Raw genomic sequence first — 18,400 nt, forward strand, 5'->3', positions numbered from 1 at the left:
CAATCTAAGAAGGCTGCTCGGATTGTCTCATATGTCGTTTATGTAGATCGGGAAGAGCAGAGGGCTTATAACACTTCAAATGGTTCAAAAGGCTCTGAGCACTATGGGACTTAACATCTGAGGTCATCAGTCCCCTAGAACTTAGAACTACTTAAACCTAACTAACCTAAGGACATCACACACATCCATGCCCGAGGCAGGATTCGAACCTGCGACCGTAGCGGTAGCGCAGTTCCAGATGTAGCGCCTAGAACCGCTCGGCCACACTGACCGGCTATAACACTTCCTTGGAGACTTTACTCGATGACTTTCCATCAGTTACCACGAAGTGTGACCTTCCTGACAGGAACCCACGAACCCAGTCCCACAACTGAGGTGATACTCCATAGATATGTAATTTGATTAGAAGTCACTTGGAAGGAAGGGTGTGTATAAGTCGAAAAGTATGGAATCAAATTGGTATCTCCCGTCGATAGCACTCATTACTTCGCGACAATAAAGAGTCAGATGTGTTTCACAAGAACGGCATCTTCCGAATCCGTGCTATTTGTCAATAAATCCTTTTTATCGATGTAATTCATCAGCAGTCCTCGTATCAGAGATCTAGTGCCTATAATTCAGGTCAAGCCTCACAGCAGTGGGATAGGACAGCAGACCAGATGACCCGATATTGGTGCGACTGCTTTTGCATAGAGGGCGTTTCTGCAGGTTGACATACGCCTGCCTGATGGAGAATTTCGGAGGGCAGCCTTCTCAGCCATCTGTTGCCGAGTCGTGCGCTATAAAAGCCGGCCGACCCAGGTAGGCTGGCAGAGTTCGGTAACCGTCTCGGCAGCAACATGGCTTACAAGGTAGGCGGGCCTCCCGTCGGGCTCATACACGCACCGGTGTCTTTATTTACCAGTAAAAGTGGTGACTCTAAGCTTCTAGTTTGCTCATTGCGAAGCGCGCAGGTATTGTAATCACAGTGGCTCTACAAATAGTATTGGATGAAGTGTGATACGATTGGATAATCAGCTTGTTGAGATTAACCGCGGAATTTTTCTCGCATTAGTATGAGCGAATGTAGGATTTATTCGAAAATGCAGTGAATGTGACTTTAGAACTAGTTGCAGTCCTGCTAGTTCGATCCATTTCCTATACATCTCTGAGCACAATTTTTTCTTTCTTTGCGTTACGTCAGGCGCCGGCAAGTACTTCGGCCGTAGACACTCTGAGAAAAGAGACATATCAGCGTAGAGAATCTTGTGAACTGTTCCCCGCGTTGACCAAATTCTTTTTGTTATGTAGAATGTTTCATTGAACATTCAGCTAAGTGCATTGTACTATGCTGTATGGTTTCTCTCGTTGGAAATAATATTCTTAGAACATCGTAGCACTGATTCTTGAATTTCTGTCGCGGTCTATTCACAACTGTTTTCGGTATTTATTAGACAATATCCAACAATAATGCAATTTATGGATTGCTAAGCCACATTCCAGATACGTTTTAAGAAAGGCTACTAGCATTAAGTTATCAGGTCTCAAAGCTTACTCATTAACTAGTGAAGATTTCCTGGGAAATAAGACGTAAGTTACCGACTGCACTCATCTTCGTTGTTCATAACTGTCATAATTCCGTGCTTGAATATGAGTTGGTATTCATCCGTAGCTCATAGCACGAACTTCTAAACACATAGTTAAAGTTTTGTTCATTTTTTTTAGCTTTTATCAGTATATCACTTGTTTAACTGACGAATTGAAACTTGAGTGTCAGTTCATTTTGCAATTAAACTCTCATAGCTTCATGTCGTTTCTGCGGGTGCTTTCACATCTGTGCAATACCTTTGTATACTTTTGTATACTCGAATATTTCTTAGTCCATTAGCCAATAAATGAGTTATTCCACTAACTGTAGCAAATTTATTAGGGAAATCTTAGAAATCTGTATAAAACCGCCATTCGTCTTGCTCAAAGCGTTGGGAGAGTGTTTGGACCCATCTAGGGCAGGGACTTTGAAATTTTTTGCCATTTAAAATCGTATACAGAACAAATTGTACATTTGGCTGGTTTATCAATCGCAACGCTCATTTTGAATGGCTACTGTAGAGAAATGAGAAGCATTATGACTTTCATGCTATCGCAACTCTAAGGGTACCAGTGCTCGCGTGTATCAATATAGCAAGTGTTTCGTTCCACCCGCTACTTCCTATGCTACGTGAAAACGAAATTTACTCTCTGGATAGACCTCCTACCTTCCATAGTTTACCTGCTTTGAAAAATGTGCACTCTGATATCAAATAAGGCACATTTAATGAGTCCTTCTGGACAGTTCCATTTCTTAAAATAGCATCCTTTCTGCAGTGGACTGTTGACATGCTCTGAAAGTTTTGATATTGTTATATTTCTAAATGTCGAGAGTATAAGTAGGCAAAAATTCGATACTAAAACTGCAGAATGCTTGCACAGTTCATCCTTTGAACAGACGTCAACACCGTTTTACATTGAAAACGATGTGGGTGCACTTATTCTAAATTCTTCTCTCGCTTTTCTTTTTCCTACCCTGCTTTCGTAACATTATATTCCGGATCTGCAAATACTGCTACATATGAGTGCCTTAAGAGGTAATTCGAAAGTGTATAACACTAAATTTTTTTCTGACTGGCAGTTAGTTAAGTGTAATTTACAAGCAGATTCAACGAAAACGTCGAAATCTGGAAAGCTGGAGTATGATTTCCACGTGGCTTCTCGTCGGCACAACTACTATGCTCTAGTATCAGTAAATAATTCTTTCACAGTTTCTTCCATCGATAAACGAACTGAATTTTCTGATGCTGAGAAATGAGAAGAAGAGCTGTGTTTCACTTGGTACAAAGCTGGCTATAGCCAAAATCGCATAAATACTTCTTTATTTTCGACAACCGGTTGTGACAGGCTTCGCTGTTATTTTCTACTCTTCGAAATTTTTTCGTACAAAACATGTTCATTATGAGTTGGAACCTCATGCCAGTTTGTCATATTAGTGGAAAAAATAACACATTATATAAAGGTTTGACAGAATAAAATATTTACAAACAAAAAGCAATTTGAGTACATGGCCATGTCCGTATATGTAGCGCCCACAGATAATTGTTAAGTCTTCCAGTAATGGAAAAAGATGTGCTGTATATTGTGATTTTTGAATTTAATAATCATCTGTGAGCGCTACGTATACGGACATAGCAAGCGCACAAGGTGTTTCTTGGCAGTAAATATTTTATTTCTAACAAACCTTTATATAATATGCTACATTTTACCCACCATTATGACGGCTTATCATGAAGCTCCAACTCACAATGAACACGTTTTGTAACAAAAAATTTTGAATACCAGAAGATGACAGCAACTCTATCGAAACCGGTTGTCGAAAACAAAGAAATATTTATACGATCTTGGTTGCAGAAAGTTTTGTACCGAGATTAATGGACTGTTTCCTAAATATTATATCATAGGTCGGGAATAGGATACCGTAGTATCCCAGTTAGATGCATCTATTGCTTCTTTCTACAGGGACGGTAAGTTACCTGTTTTCCATTCCGCAGAAACACTTTCTACCGTGAACTAAATATGGAAATGCTACAAGAAACGCAAATGAACATAAATACAGATGCTAGCCAAACCATGCGGCTGCTACGGTCGCAGGTTCGAATCCTGCCTCGGTCATGAATATGTGTGATGTCCTTAGGTTTAAGTAGTTCTAAGTCTAGGGGACTGATGACGTCCGATGTTAAGTCCCATAGTGCCTAGAGCCATTTGAACCATTTATATTGCATACAGGGAAAACAGAAAAACATAATCCGCTAAGTCACAACGCGGAGTGTGTGTTGTGTTATCGTGACGATTGGTTATGACGAAAAAGTAGAGAACGACAATTGCGAAAGTCGCTGCAGAACTGGATGTCGCACTAGCGAATCCTGTCAGTGCCAAAAAAACACGAAGGAAGCTCCATACGTAGGAAAATCCAAAGCCACTCATCAGCGACATAAACGCCCGTAACAGGAACGTGGTGCCGAAGCCATAAAGCATGGCCCATGGAGCAATCAATGGAAATGATTTTATCGGATAAGTCTTGTTTCTCACTGTTTCCAACTTCTGGCAGGGTCTGTATATGTAGAGTGAAAAAGGGACGGGGGGGGGGGAGGCGGGGGGGGCGGGGGGGGGGCGGGGGGGCGGGGGGGCGGGGGGGCGGCGGGATTAGCCGAGCGGTCTGAGGCGCTGCACTCATGGACTGTGCGGCTGGTCCCGGCGGAGGTTCGAGTCCTCCCTCGGGCATGGGTATGTGTGTTTGGCCTTAGGATAATTTAGGTTAAGTAGTGTGTAAGCTTAGGGACTGATGACCTTAGCAGTTAAGTCCCATAAGATTTCACACACATTTGAACCTTCTTTTTTGGAAGAGGGGGGGGGGGGGGTTCGGTGACTATTTGGACAGTCAGGTAGTGGTATTTCAAGGGCCCCATGCTTACTTTACAAGGTCGCATTACTGCCAAGGATTATATCTACATTTTGTGTAATGAGGTGAAATGCATGGCACTATTTAGTTCCTCGACGGTGATGCTGTGTTCCAAGATTACGGGCTCCCTGTTCACACAGTTCGTGTCGTCCAGGAATTATTATGTGAGTGCGAGAATGAAATGTCGCTTCTTCCCTGGTTATCACAGTCGCCAGATGTCAGTATTATAAAGCCATTGTGGTCTAATTTGGAGGGAGGGGTGCGTCATCGCTATGCACTTGCATCATCGTTACCTCAAGTTGTCACTGGGGGGAATGGTATAAGATTCCATTGAAAATCATACAGGACTAGTATTTTCCCATTACGAGAGGACTGCATACTGTTTCGAATGCCACCAGATTTCCTACACCGTATTAGGCACGGTACTGTGTGGCGTTTTCTCAGTTTACATATTATTGTCCACCCTCTGTGCTTTCGACAATGGTCAGGATACATCCTTATTGCTACGATAAAAAGCTTTTATTAAATCATTGTTCTATGCCAAGAAACAGAAGAAACATTTCTGTTATTGAAACTGAAGTGAAACATGTCAACAAAAAGCACCCATGGATTTGCCTACAATTTTCGCAATTTTCTACATTCAGTTTTCTTCCCTTTCAGTTTATCCTACACTCGTAGTTAACGTGCCTATAAGATCAAAAGAGCTGAAATTTCATGTACACAATGGTGGTTCATTTCATTCAATGGAAGTTGCGCAGAATTTAATAGTGTACTCGACAAATAACTATAAACCAATATTTTTCTCCTCTGAGAATAAAACCGTGTCCACATACTTTGTTTGTATGTTTGGAAGATAGTTTCACCTTGTTTAGAGCGATAGATTGATTTCTGTCGTCTTATGCTCTAAAAATAATGAACTCCCGCCAGCAGTAACAGCCACAGTTGAACTGTAGTTTCTTCGCTCTGACTGGGTGGCTACTGAGATGGATGAAAGCATAATAAACGCACTTACGGATTTCCGTCGACACATAATACTCGACTGAGCGAGGCGGCGCAGTGGTTAGCACACTGGACTCGCATTCGGGAAGGCGACGGTTCAAACCAGCGTCCGACCATCCTGATTTACGTTTTCCGTGAGTTCCCTAAATTGCTTCAGGAAACTGCCGGAATGGTTCCCTTGAAAGGGCACGGCTGACTTAATTCCCCGTCCTAGCCTAATGCGACGGGGTTGATGACGTTGCTGTTTGGTCCAGTCCTCCCCAAATCAACTAACCAATCATAAAATTCGGATAAAACAGTCACAGGTCGCAGGCAATTTGATTTTCTAACCGGTTTCGCGTATCAGACGCGAGTCTCATTGTCAGATGAAGTTAATCGCTAAAAGTCAGTTTACGACGCAATAACTTATGATTTTTGCCACGGTGGCAACATATTTGGGGGAAAGGAGGAGAGGGGTAAGAGTACTATTCAGGCTGGAACACAGTTTTTACGGGTATTTACGCTATGAATAACATGGTTACACAAATTCTGAACGTACGTCAAGGCAGGTATTTAAACGCAACCAGCACACCCTAGGACGAATTCAGAATAGCATGAGCGTAACCGACACAGCAGGTAAAGGCTCTTTCTTAAATGGGAAAGAGGAATTGAACATATTTACGGAAAAAGAAAGAAACTTGCAAAATTTATTAAATGATTACAGTGGTTTCAATTTGAACTGGTTTTTCAGATCTTTCGATGTGGTGCAACAGAAAATAATGTTAGTACATGGTTTGCAAATATCGATATGAGTGTTACGTTCCTCGTCAAATGTGATAACTTACACCGTTTTGCTCTGGTCATGTATCTGATCAGTTAGCTTACAGTAAACATGGAAATTGAAATAAGAACACCGTGAATTCATTGTCCCAGGAAGGGGAAACTTTATTGACACATTCCTGGGGTCAGATACATCACATGATCACACTGACAGAACCACAGGCACATAGACACAGGCAACAGAGCATGCACAATGTCGGCACTAGTACAGTGTATATCCACCTTTCGCAGCAATGCAGGCTGCTATTCTCCCATGGAGACGATCGTAGAGATGCTGGATGTAGTCCTGTGGAACGGCTTGCCATGCCATTTCCACCTGGCGCCTCAGTTGGACCAGCGTTCGTGCTGGACGTGCAGACCGCGTGAGACGTGCAGACGCTTCATCCAGTCCCAAACATGCTCAATGGGGGACAGATCCGGAGATCTTGCTGGCCAGGGTAGTTGACTTACACCTTCTAGAGCACGTTGGGTGGCACGGGATACATGCGGACGTGCATTGTCCTGTTGGAACAGCAAGTTCCCTTGCCGGTCTAGGAATGGTAGAACGATGGGTTCGATGACGGTTTGGATGTACCGTGCACTATTCAGTGTCCCCTCGACGATAACCAGTGGTGTACGGCCAGTGTAGGAGATCGCTTCCCACACCATGATGCCGGGTGTTGGCCCTGTGTGCCTCGGTCGTATGCAGTCCTGATTGTGGCGCTCACCTGCACGGCGCCAAACACGCATACGACCATCATTGGCACCAAGGCAGAAGCGACTCTCATCGCTGAAGACGACACGTCTCCATTCGTCCCTCCATTCACGCCTGTCGCGACACCACTGGAGGCGGGCTGCACGATGTTGGGGCGTGAGCGGAAGACGGCCTAACGGTGTGCGGGACCGTAGCCCAGCTTCATGGAGACGGTTGCGAATGGTCCTCGCCGATACCCCAGGAGCAACAGTGTCCCTAATTTGCTGGGAAGTGGCGGTGCGGTCCCCTACGGCACTGCGTAGGATCCTACGGTCTTGGCGTGCATCCGTGCGTCGCTGCGGTCCGGTCCCAGGTCGACGGGCACGTGCACCTTCCGCCGACCACTGGCGACAACATCGATGTACTGTGGAGACCTCACGCCCCACGTGTTGAGCAATTCGGCGGTACGTCCACCCGGCCTCCCGCATGCCCACTATACGCCCTTGCTTAAAGTCCGTCAACTGCACATACGGTTCACGTCCACGCTGTCGCGGCATGCTACCAGTGTTAAAGACTGCGATGGAGTTCCGTATGCCACGGCAAACTGGCTGACACTGACGGCGGCGGTGCACAATGCTGCGCAACTAGCGCCATTCGACGGCCAACACCGCGGTTCCTGGTGTGTCCGCTGTGCCGTGCGTGTGATCATTGCTTGTACAGCCCTCTCGCAGTGTCCGGAGCAAGTATGGTGGGTCTGACACACCGGTGTCAATGTGTTCTTTTTTCCATTTCCAGGAGTGTATTTAGCTGCGATACCGCATGGTGGTTTTAACCTCCTGACTTCTTCTCATCATGGCAACTATTGTTACTACGCCTTAGCTGCCATTTAATGATTAAAAGTTTTTGCTGTTATTGCTAAGTACTATAATTTTTGTAGACCTGATGAAGCTCGCGCCTGAGGGGCGGGACTGGTTATAACTGTGTGCGATTTGTGTGCTTTTTTATATATGTTAGGTATAGTAATGGTTAGAGATTAATGCTCCATTGATATGGAGGTCGTTAATTGGCTAGTTACTCGACGAAAGGAATAAGTACGACTTAGTGCAATAACGATGTTAATGGAACGCTTCCGGCGAAAGTCATATGTGGTTTCGCAAAATTACGAAAAAATTAAATCAGAATGTTTTTACGATGATTGAAGCCCATTTCTCCTGCAAGGAGTTCTAGTTTTATAACCACTTCTTCATTCACTAAAACGGCTAGTAGATACTGCTAATTATTTGTCGAACGTTTAACGACTCAGGCAAAATTGTTCACCGGTCATTAAAATTTTAGAACCTGACACATAATGGACGCAAGACATGGAAAGAAAAAGGCTAGAGACCTAATCCCTTCCTTGTGCACCAAACATCATAGAAAAAAATTTGGGGCTAGTTATATGCCCTCTTTCATAATAATCGTCGAATAGAGGAGTTTAACGAAAATATTTTTCAGTAATTTTCTAGTTAGCTGAAGGCAGTAGTCGATTACAAATGATGAAAAAAAAAAAAAAAGAAACTGACTAACTTCAAAACAATTGCGAAAATGAACAAAAATAAAGAGTAACAGTGCTTAACGAATTCTGGTACGTTCTTACATCCAGGTGGTCATCTTCGCGGCGGTGGTGGCTGTGGCTCGCGCCATTTACCTGGACGCTCCCGCGGTGTACGCCCCTTACGCCGCCCGCGCTTACGCTGCACCCGCTTACGCCGCCCCCGCGGTCGTCGCCGCCCCCGCCGTCCGCGCTGCCCCTGTGGCCGTCGCCGCCCCCGCCGTGAGGGCGGCCGCAGTGCCGGTAGCCGCCGCCGCCCCCGCAGCCGTGGCCGCCGCCGAGTACGACCCGCACCCGCAGTAAAGCTACGGCTACAGCGTGTCCGACGCGCTGACCGGTGACTCCAAGACCCACCAGGAGAGCCGCGACGGAGACGTCGTCCAGGGCAGCTACAGCCTGGTCGAGCCCGACGGCTCCGTGCGCACCGTCGACTACACCGCAGACCCCGTCAACGGCTTCAACGCCGTCGTGCACAAGGAGGGCGGAGTCCACCCGCCGGTCGCCGCCCCCGCTCCTGTGGCCGTGGCCGCCCCCGCCGTAGCCAGGGCTGCCATCGCCTCCCCTGCTGTGGCCGCCGCCCCTGTGGTGAGAACCGCCGTCGCCGCCCCCGCCATCGCAGCCGCCCCCATCGCCAGGGCAGCCATCGCTGCACCCGCCTATGCCACCTACGCCGCCGCTCCCTTCGCCAGGGCTGCTTACGCTGCCCCTGTCTACCCGTACGCTAGGACTGTCATTGCGTGAAATTTCATCTGACGGCTCCCACATGTCCAACTCTGAACCCTACTTATCGCTGAGTTCGCAATCACGTTCATTCTGTATCCATAACATGCAAATAAAGATGTGTTATACTTATTTCCTTGCGTCTCTTCTGTTAGCTGCATGTGTAAAACTTGTCTCTGTATTAATTACAGGGATGCATATGTACCAGGTTAAAAAAAACTAACCACACACTACGAAGAAACTTTTTCTAATGTTGGTAATAAAAAATTGAGATAGTTATGAAGGAAATTAGATTATGCCATTTCTTTTAAAATCTTAGTGTGTTGCAGGCGACCCCGAGAGATAAACTGAAAGAAAATAGTCTCTTTACAGTCCGTGCTAAGAACGGGAGCTTGTGAAAACGAACGCTTCATATCGGTTTTAGCTTTCTCTTGTTTTATTGATAATCTATCGTCCGTCCATCTGCAGGCACTTATTGACATGCTACTGGCGATTACTGTTACAAACAGCCCCCTTGCGCTTCTCTAGGTCTGCGAGAAGAATATTTATATCCTGATCAAGCGATGTTGCCTCTCAGCGTTAATTGTCCGTGTCGTTCTACGAAAGGAAACAATTTGAAGTTTCATGTTTATCTGGTGAATGAAAAGTGAAATATTTTTTTATCTGGGTGTGAAGTAGGAAGTATATGGAAAAAGATGTGTGCGCTTATTCGCTCCAGATATTTTTAAATGTACAATTGTTCTATCAGGGAGATATTAAGCTTCTTCACTTAAAAATGATGTTTCAAATTGGTTTATTTCATAACGCTATCTATTCACTAACATTTGACATGGACGAAACGAGACGGCCATTTTGATTGCTTATCTATACGTCAGTTACCCATAAAGAAAAGGCTCGTTCGCAATTTGATGGTAATATTATGCCATATTTTAAAGGGCATTCGATATGGGCATAAGTAGAGGACCTTGTAGTGTTTTCAGTAAAAACAGTTTGACGTTTAGAGTCTGGCAATAGACTGCGTGCAGCCTACAGCAGGTACCATGTACATAGCAGATATTTCTAGGATCAGTTTCTAAAACAGTAGAGAGGAGCTGGTAGGCTGTGATTTGTAATCGGATCGTCAAGAAAAGCAAGTCCAATATATATATATATATATATATATATATATATATATATATATATATATATATATATATATATATATATATATATATGAACCTGCAATTAAGATTAAACTTGTAACTAGCGAAATAGACAGGAATTTAAGCATACATACAGGAAATACTGAAGGCAAGAACTAGTAATTTCGATCATTATAGTAACAAGAAAGAAACTTACGGTAACTGTTTGAGTATTTTATAGCTTGTAATAGCGTTGCACAGAAACTATGGACGAAAAGTGAGATACTCCGTGTCATTTTTTCACTCAAAAAGTTGAAAAATTTGTAACTACAAACTCATTATAACTTGTGTCTGCGAAAGCGAAAGTGAGTAGAAATTTACCTGAGTACCGTAAGTATGCATAATTTGATAACCTCAAAGTAACAAGAAATTCAAAAACTTCTATTGAGTGAGCCCCAAAAGATTGATAAAGTCGATGGAAATAACCATCTAATGATGTGTAGTGATTTTAATGCAAGAGTGAATGCTACACCGACAATACGAGTACTACCGGAATCATTTGAAATGGGACAGTGCAATAACAATGGTAATAAACTATTTGATTTCATGAATCATTTAACGATTACAAATACCTACACCGTAAAAAAGTATATTTGCGACTTTAGATGGTGCACACATGGCTATAGCTCAAACATATTCTACCTTATAATAAAAGATAAACTACGATCTCAATTCAGAGATGTGAAAATATTGATTGGTCTGATTCGGACACCGATATAAATGTATCAATTGCGAAACATGATCTGTGTGAAAAGAGAAAAATCCAACAACCGATGAAACATTATCACCAAATGAAGTATACCAAGTGCACTTACTACAAAAACAAATTATACTCAAACAACCAGAAAGTAGCAGCGGAAGCACTTGGGAAAACACATAAAATAAAACGCAGAAGACGCTTGAAAATTTGGAACGCAGGATAATGCGTCCTAGACGATTTGAAGTGTCCAAAATTGATTCGATGACTATGATCAAGGTCTCAACAAATTCTCCTGGTTTTTGGTCTCGCCTCCATTAAAACCATTTGCCCATCTGCTCACAACCTCGACTGTTAAGTTCGCTATGTGATTTCTACTGTAAGTCTCCGAGGCTTCAGCAGCTCTCAATGTGACTGCAATCATCAAAGATCCAAGTGCCTATATAGGCCTAACAAGCCTGTACTACGCACATCGAGCTCTGTTTAGGAGAATATATTGGCAAATTCGATAAAAAAATAGTATGAAGACCTTCAAGAAAGATTTTAGTTCTTAATACGGAGTTCGTTAAGCTCAATCAGGTTTTAATGGCCAGCAGTGTATTTTTTCGGTTACGGCATATGCAACCTCGTCACTCGCCGAAAATCCATGAACTCCAAACATTTTTGAGGGTAATAATTAGAAAAGATCCTGAAGGACCACTCCAACGAACGAAGTGGGAAATATTCCGCGGTCTAAGCTGCGCACGTCCGTCTCTGCAACGAGCAACGTGCTAACATTTGAGGAGGAGAAGATTAGTGTCTAACGTCCCGTCGATAACGAGGTCATTAGAGACGGAGCGCAAGCTCGGATTAGAGGATTGGGAAGGAAATCGGCCGTGTCCTTTCAAAGGAACCATCCCGGCATTTGCCTGAAGTGATCTAGGGAAATCACGGAAAACTAAATCAGGATGACCGACGACGGGTTTGAACCGTCGTCCTCCAGAATGCGAGCCCAGCTGCGAACATTTGACAGTGGGCTGTGGAATACCAATATCCTTCTCGATATCGTGACTATTTCTTCTTCACCTCACAACGAGCTAGGTGATGCATTCGTAACACATTGGATTTGCATTCAGGAGGACAATGGTTCAAATCCTCCTCCGATCATCCAGAGTTTCTGTGATCTACCTAAATCGACTGAGTCAGACGCTACAGCTACTCATCTGAAAGGGATCCGGCTGATTTATTTCCCCAGCCTTCCCATATCTGAGCCTCGCTTTGTCTGTAACATCTCTTCGTCGATGGAACGTTACATTCAGCTGGCAGTTGGCAGCCGTTGAAGGCGGATGCACTGACGTGGTCGAAAGTAAACAACACCAATGGCGCAGCGTTATGCGTTGTTACGACAATAGAGCAGTGCTCATATAATTTCCGGTTTTATTTTCTACATAGTGTTGTTATAAATATCGTGCTTTTGGAGTTTTCATTCGTTTCAAGTCTTCCGTGAAAAAGTCTACGACAAGTGAAAATCGGTGGTGTGTTTATAAGTTGCTGTTAACTTCTGCGCGTCCGCAGCTCATGGTCGTGCGGTAGCGTTCTCGCTTCCCGCGCCCGGATTCGATTCCCGGCGGGGTCAGGGATTTTCTCTGCCTCGTGATGACTGGGTGTTGTATGATGTCCTTAGGTTAGTTAGGTTTAAGTAGTTCTAAGTTCTAGGGGACTGATGACCATAGATGTTAAGTCCCAAAGTGCAACAAAAAAATTTTTTTTGTTCATTTCCCGATAACGTAAAATGTCCGACAGGTACCAAAGCAAGTTTTAAGTCTAACCTAAAAATCATTTGTCCTGGACAATGCCTTTTATTCCATGGACGAATCTCCCTTTCAAAATTGATAGCCTGAAGAAAACAACTATTTTTTAAATGTAGTGGCTTAACTGGGACTAAAAATAATATTTTCATTAATGTTAACGCTACTCATGTCTCATGTATACCTGTAAACTGACTCGTTCCACATAATTTCGATAAAAGAATCGTTCAGATGACTAATGGAAGATGTAACTGACTGACTGACCAACCACAAAAATCTGTCTTGGCCCTCAGACATTAGTAAAAAAAATCTATGGTGGGACATAATAGAGAATAGATATACAAGGTAAACAAGATTCGAGTTTCAGTGCAAATGATAGTGGAGTCCATTGTTATATATGTGAAACTCCCATGAGAGTTCTCCACCAGAAACTGTATATTACGTGTTTTGTTGCCGTTATCAACAGTCTCTTCGCTTGTAAGCTTCGAACTAAAGTTGCATGACCTCTATTTCCTAAGCCATTTATGTATTTTTGATCATTTTCTAACAACATAAAATGTCTGAAATGTAGCGTAGCAAGTTTTAAATCTAATTTAAAATCATTTTTCCTGGACTACTCCTTCTATTCTATTGATGAATTTCTACTTGGAAACTGGCAAAGAAAAAAAAAAGACTTGTTTTCCAGTGTATTTGTGTGAGTACGAATAGAATGATAATGTGTTCATTAACATTAACACCAATCATGTATACATATCCTGTAAATCTTAAAACATAATCGTCAAAGTCATCTATGGAACATTAACTAACCAACTTACTTCTGATCTTCCTTCATACCTTCATGAGAATAGTCCAATAACACCATGTAAGAAGTACCAGTTACTGTTCTAGTCTATTATAAACAGCGATCCTCCCATTCCGCGCGACTGCTACGGTCGCAGGTTCGAATCCTGCCTCGGGCATGGATGTGTGTGATGTCCTTAGGTTAGTTAGGTTTAAGTAGTTCTAAGTTCTAGGGGACTGATGACGTCAGATGTTAAGTCGCATAGTGCTCAGAGCCATTTGAACCATTTCCCATTCCGCTACAGGAAAGTCCATCATCGTACTTTTCATTTTGGAGACGGCATTACCTCTGACAAGCAGCAAGTGGTCGCAGTAATTTGAGTAGGCAATGTAAATGTTTTGTTCAGCCCCACGTGAGATTGCCCTATGAATTAGCACTATAATGCTCTGAAAACCATATATGCACCTTCTATCAGACTACGTCTAGGCAGTGGGTCATTCATAACTGAAAGAGGTGTCGGGTAAAAAGATTTCATAACACCAAAACTTTTTTCATTATCGCTAGTGGATTTTTTCTGAATTTTTAACGGCGAAAAGGAAAAAGTTATGCGCACTAGTAAAAAGTTTCCGAAATACTTTCCTTCGACCAGCTATCCAAATGGATGCCCACAATAAGGCCACTTTCAAAATCTGTCAGGTGCTGATAGCGCTGTCTCACACGAGTATGCGGCATCTGCTACGATGGTGTGTACGAGTGCGAAGGTACATTGACACCTGACCATGTCATCTGTGTGCTTTACTTTTTGTCAGGCATTGTAATATAAAAGGTGTAACGGCTATAAGGACAGATATTTTTATACGTGGTACCTTAATATGTACACGCGTCAGTGTGTTGGTTGTTTTTCTCTGCGTCGAACAGTCTTTCCACAAGTCACCCATAATTTACTACCTTATGTTTTATGCATGGTCGTAAGTGCACCACTATGCCTGTCAGTATAGGCTAACCGTTTTGCATCTACGAAACCACACTTCAGCGCCTCACCTGCTCCTCAAAAGGAAAATACACGTTATTGGCATGTTCTTGCCACATGTACTTGAGGTTGCTACTCAACCTAAAAACATAGTATTCCTAACAGCTGTAATTATTAGTCTGCAAATGAATGAAGCACTGATGTAATGTTGTTCAGTGCACTATCATCAGTCACGAATAAAAAATCTACGGTCGTCCCCTTTACACACTGTATAATTCAAATGGTTCAGATGGCTCTATGCACTATGGGACTTAACATTTGAGAACATCAGTCCGCTAGACTTAAAACTACTTAAACCTAACTGACCTAAGGACACCACACACATCCGTGCCCGAGGCAGGATTCGATCATGCGACTGCAGCAGCAGCGCGGTTCCGGACTTAAGCGCCTAGAACCGCTCTGTCACAGCGGCCGGCCTTGTATAATTACCACATCGAAAAAATCATAGTAGAAATTACCGATGAAGTCACAGAAACAGATGACGGATTTTTATATTTTGAGCAATTGAAAATAACGACTGAATTAACGGAAAAAGAAAGACACAAAATGTAACAATGGCATGGAGTGCCTAGGGCGGACTAATTAGAGTTTTCAAATTTAATTGATTATAGATGTAAAAACTATTCTAAATGTAAGGGTTGTCTGAAAATAATGGAGAGATTCATACAGTGATTACATGAAAAACATTTGAATGAGGGAACATTTTGGACTGGAAGATTTGATAATGGCTGCAACCAAACTGGAATGGAGGAGGATGGGACTCGTAGTCAGGAGAATGGATTGTCGGTAGACCAAGGATTTTTCATTTCTCGCAAGAAATAAGAAGAGACCAAGATGAAAACGTGATAGAAGGTGAGTATATTAAATGAGGAAAAATGTAGAATCGACGTTTATGTCTGAAGACTATAATAGGTGAAAAGGTCTGGAGATAAAATGGCTGGTGACGATGAGAGGCATGAGTCTGACTCGTGTTATGGATTTCCAGCATTTGTGTTTGCCTGTGCCGCAGCCGGTAGTCGCACAGTGGAGCGCAGAACAGGTGTGCTGCGCGGTGGCGCCGCCGCAGACGTGACCGGCCGCGGCCACGCCCACACCCGTACTGCTCTGCGGTGCGGTGCGGTCTGCAGTGCCGTGCTGTGCTGTGACACGAGTTTCGCAATGCCAGTCCAGCTCTACGCTCACCGCAAGTGGCTGACGGTTTTCGCTAAGCTAATCCCGTAAATAATCGTGTCTTACCGTTCCGGATCACTACAATCAATCGAGTTCATTCTGGATAGGCAGTCACATGGAGAAATACCCTCTCGTGAGTAAATGAAACCTCAGTTCTACGGGTAATTATATTACAAGATACCACATTTTGGTTGCAGATCTCGAAATCAGCTAAAAAAATCTCGAAGCTCGTTGTTGAGAACAGTACAAAGCCCGTGAAATGTCACCAATTGCGACGCGAGACTTCGTGATTACCGTTGAAAGCCTCCTACATCTTTCGAAATTTTGTCTGAGTATCTAGTTGATCTCCGCAGCTCGTAGTCTTGCAGTAGCGTTCTCGCTTCCCACGCACGGGGTCCCGGGTTCAAATCCCGGCGTGGTCAGGGATTTTTCCTGCCTCGAGATGACTGGGTGTTGTTGTGTCGTCTTCATCATCATCATTCATCCCCATTACGGTCGGAGGAAAGCAATGGCAAACAACCTCCACTAGGACCTTGCCTAGCACAGCGGTACGGCTCTCCCGCATCGTCCCCTACGCCCCACGGAGTATGGGACCTAAAGCGGAGTTACTGAACGCAGTTTTCCGAAATTCCTTCACCAGGGAAGACGAATGGAATATTCCAGAATTTGAAACACGAACAGCTGCTAGCATGAGTTTCTTAGAAGTAGATACCTTAGGGGTTGCGAAGCAACTCAAATCGCTTGATACGGGCAAGTCTTCAGGTCCAGATTGTATACCGATTAGGTTCCTTTCAGATTACGCTGATACAATAGCTCCCTACTTAGCAATCATATACAGCCGCTCGCTCACCGATAGATCTGTACCTACAGCTTGGAAAATTGCGCAGGTCGCACCAGTGTTTAAGAAGGGTAGTAGGAATAATTCATCGAACTACAGACCTATATCATTGACGTCGGTTTGCAGTAGGGTTTTGGAGCATATGCTGTATTCAAACATTATGAATCACCTCGAAGGGACGATCTATTGATAGGTAATCAGCATGGTTTCAGAAAACATCGTTCATGTGCAACCCAGCTAGCTCTGTATTCGCACGAAGTAATGGCCACTATCGACAGGGGATCTCAAGTTTATTCCGTATTTCTAGATTTCCGGAAAGCTTTTGACACCGTTCCTCACAAGCGACTTCTAATCAAGCTGCGGGCCTATGGGGTATCGTCTCAGCTGTGCGATTGGATTCGTGATTTCCTGTCAGGAAGATCGCAGTTCGTAGTAATAGACGGCAATTATCGAGTAAAGGTCGCAGTTCGTAGTAATAGACGGCAAATCATCGAGTAAAACTGAAGTGATATCAGGTGTTCCCCAGGGAAGCGTCCTGGGACCTTTGCTGTTCCTGATCTATATAAATGACCTGTGTGACAATCTGAGCAGTTCTCTTAGGTTGTTCGCAGATGATTCTGTAATTTACCGTCTAGTAAGGTCATCCGAAGACCAGTATCAGTTGCAAAGCGATTTAGAAAAGATTGCTGTATGGCGTGGCAGGTGGTAGTTGACGCTAAATAACGAAAAGTGTGAGGTGATCCACATGAGTTCCAAAAGAAATCCGTTGGAATTCGATTACTCGATAAATAGTACAATTCTCAAGGCTGTCAGTTCAATTAAGTACCTGGGCGTTAAAATTACGAACAACTTCAGATGGAAAGACCACAAAGATAATATTGTGGGGAAGGCGAGCCAAAGGTTGCGTTTCATTGGCAGGACACTTAGAAGATGCAACAAGTCCACTAAAGAGACAGCTTACACTACACTCGTTCGTCCTCTGTTAGAATATTGCTGCGCGGTGTGGGATCCTTACCAGGTGGGATTGACGGAGGACATCGAAAGGGTGCAAAAAAGGGCAGCTCGTTTTGTATTATCACATAATAGGGGAGAGAGTGTGGCAGATATGATACGCGAGTTGGGATGGAAGTCATTAAAGCTTAGACGTTTTTCGTCGCGGCGAGATCTATTTACGAAATTTCAGTCACCAACTTTCTCTTCCGAATGCTAAAATATTTTGTTGATCCCAACCTACATAGCTAGGAATGGTCATAAAAATAAAATAAGAGAAATCAGAGCTCAAACAGAAAGGTTTGGGTGCTCGTTTTTCCTCCGCGCTGTTCGGGAGTGGAATGGTAGAGAGATAGTATGACTGTGGTTCGATGAACCCTCTGTCAAGCACTTAAATGTGAATTGCAGAGTAATCATGTAGATGTAGATGTAGATATAGATCTAGTTTATATGACGTCACAATTTACACGCTGAAAATATTCTCTATTTATATAAGATGTTAATCCATGTTCATATTAAGGCGATCTGATTTTTAAAGTGATATTCGGAGATAAGAAGGACTTTCATAATGCAACGATGAAGATAGAGACCTTGAACATTTATTCAGTTAATACCTCATTACAACCAAAATACCAAACCTGTAAAGACAACCTCAG

General features: G+C 43.5%; 1 protein-coding gene across 1 annotated transcript; it reads left to right on the forward strand.

Moving 5' to 3' along the window:
• Window positions 1-817: 817 nt before the first annotated feature.
• LOC126162609 (cuticle protein 19.8-like) lies at window positions 818-9,402 on the forward strand. The gene is made up of 2 exons (XM_049919218.1): window positions 818-851; window positions 8,602-9,402. The coding sequence occupies exons 1-2, from the start codon at window positions 840-842 to the stop codon at window positions 8,851-8,853; spliced, it is 264 nt and encodes an 87-aa protein (XP_049775175.1). The 5' UTR covers window positions 818-839; the 3' UTR covers window positions 8,854-9,402.
• The last annotated feature ends 8,998 nt before the right edge of the window (window positions 9,403-18,400 follow it).

The sequence above is a fragment of the Schistocerca cancellata genome, chromosome 2 (genome assembly GCF_023864275.1).
Source record: "Schistocerca cancellata isolate TAMUIC-IGC-003103 chromosome 2, iqSchCanc2.1, whole genome shotgun sequence".
NCBI lineage: Eukaryota > Metazoa > Arthropoda > Insecta > Orthoptera > Acrididae > Schistocerca > Schistocerca cancellata.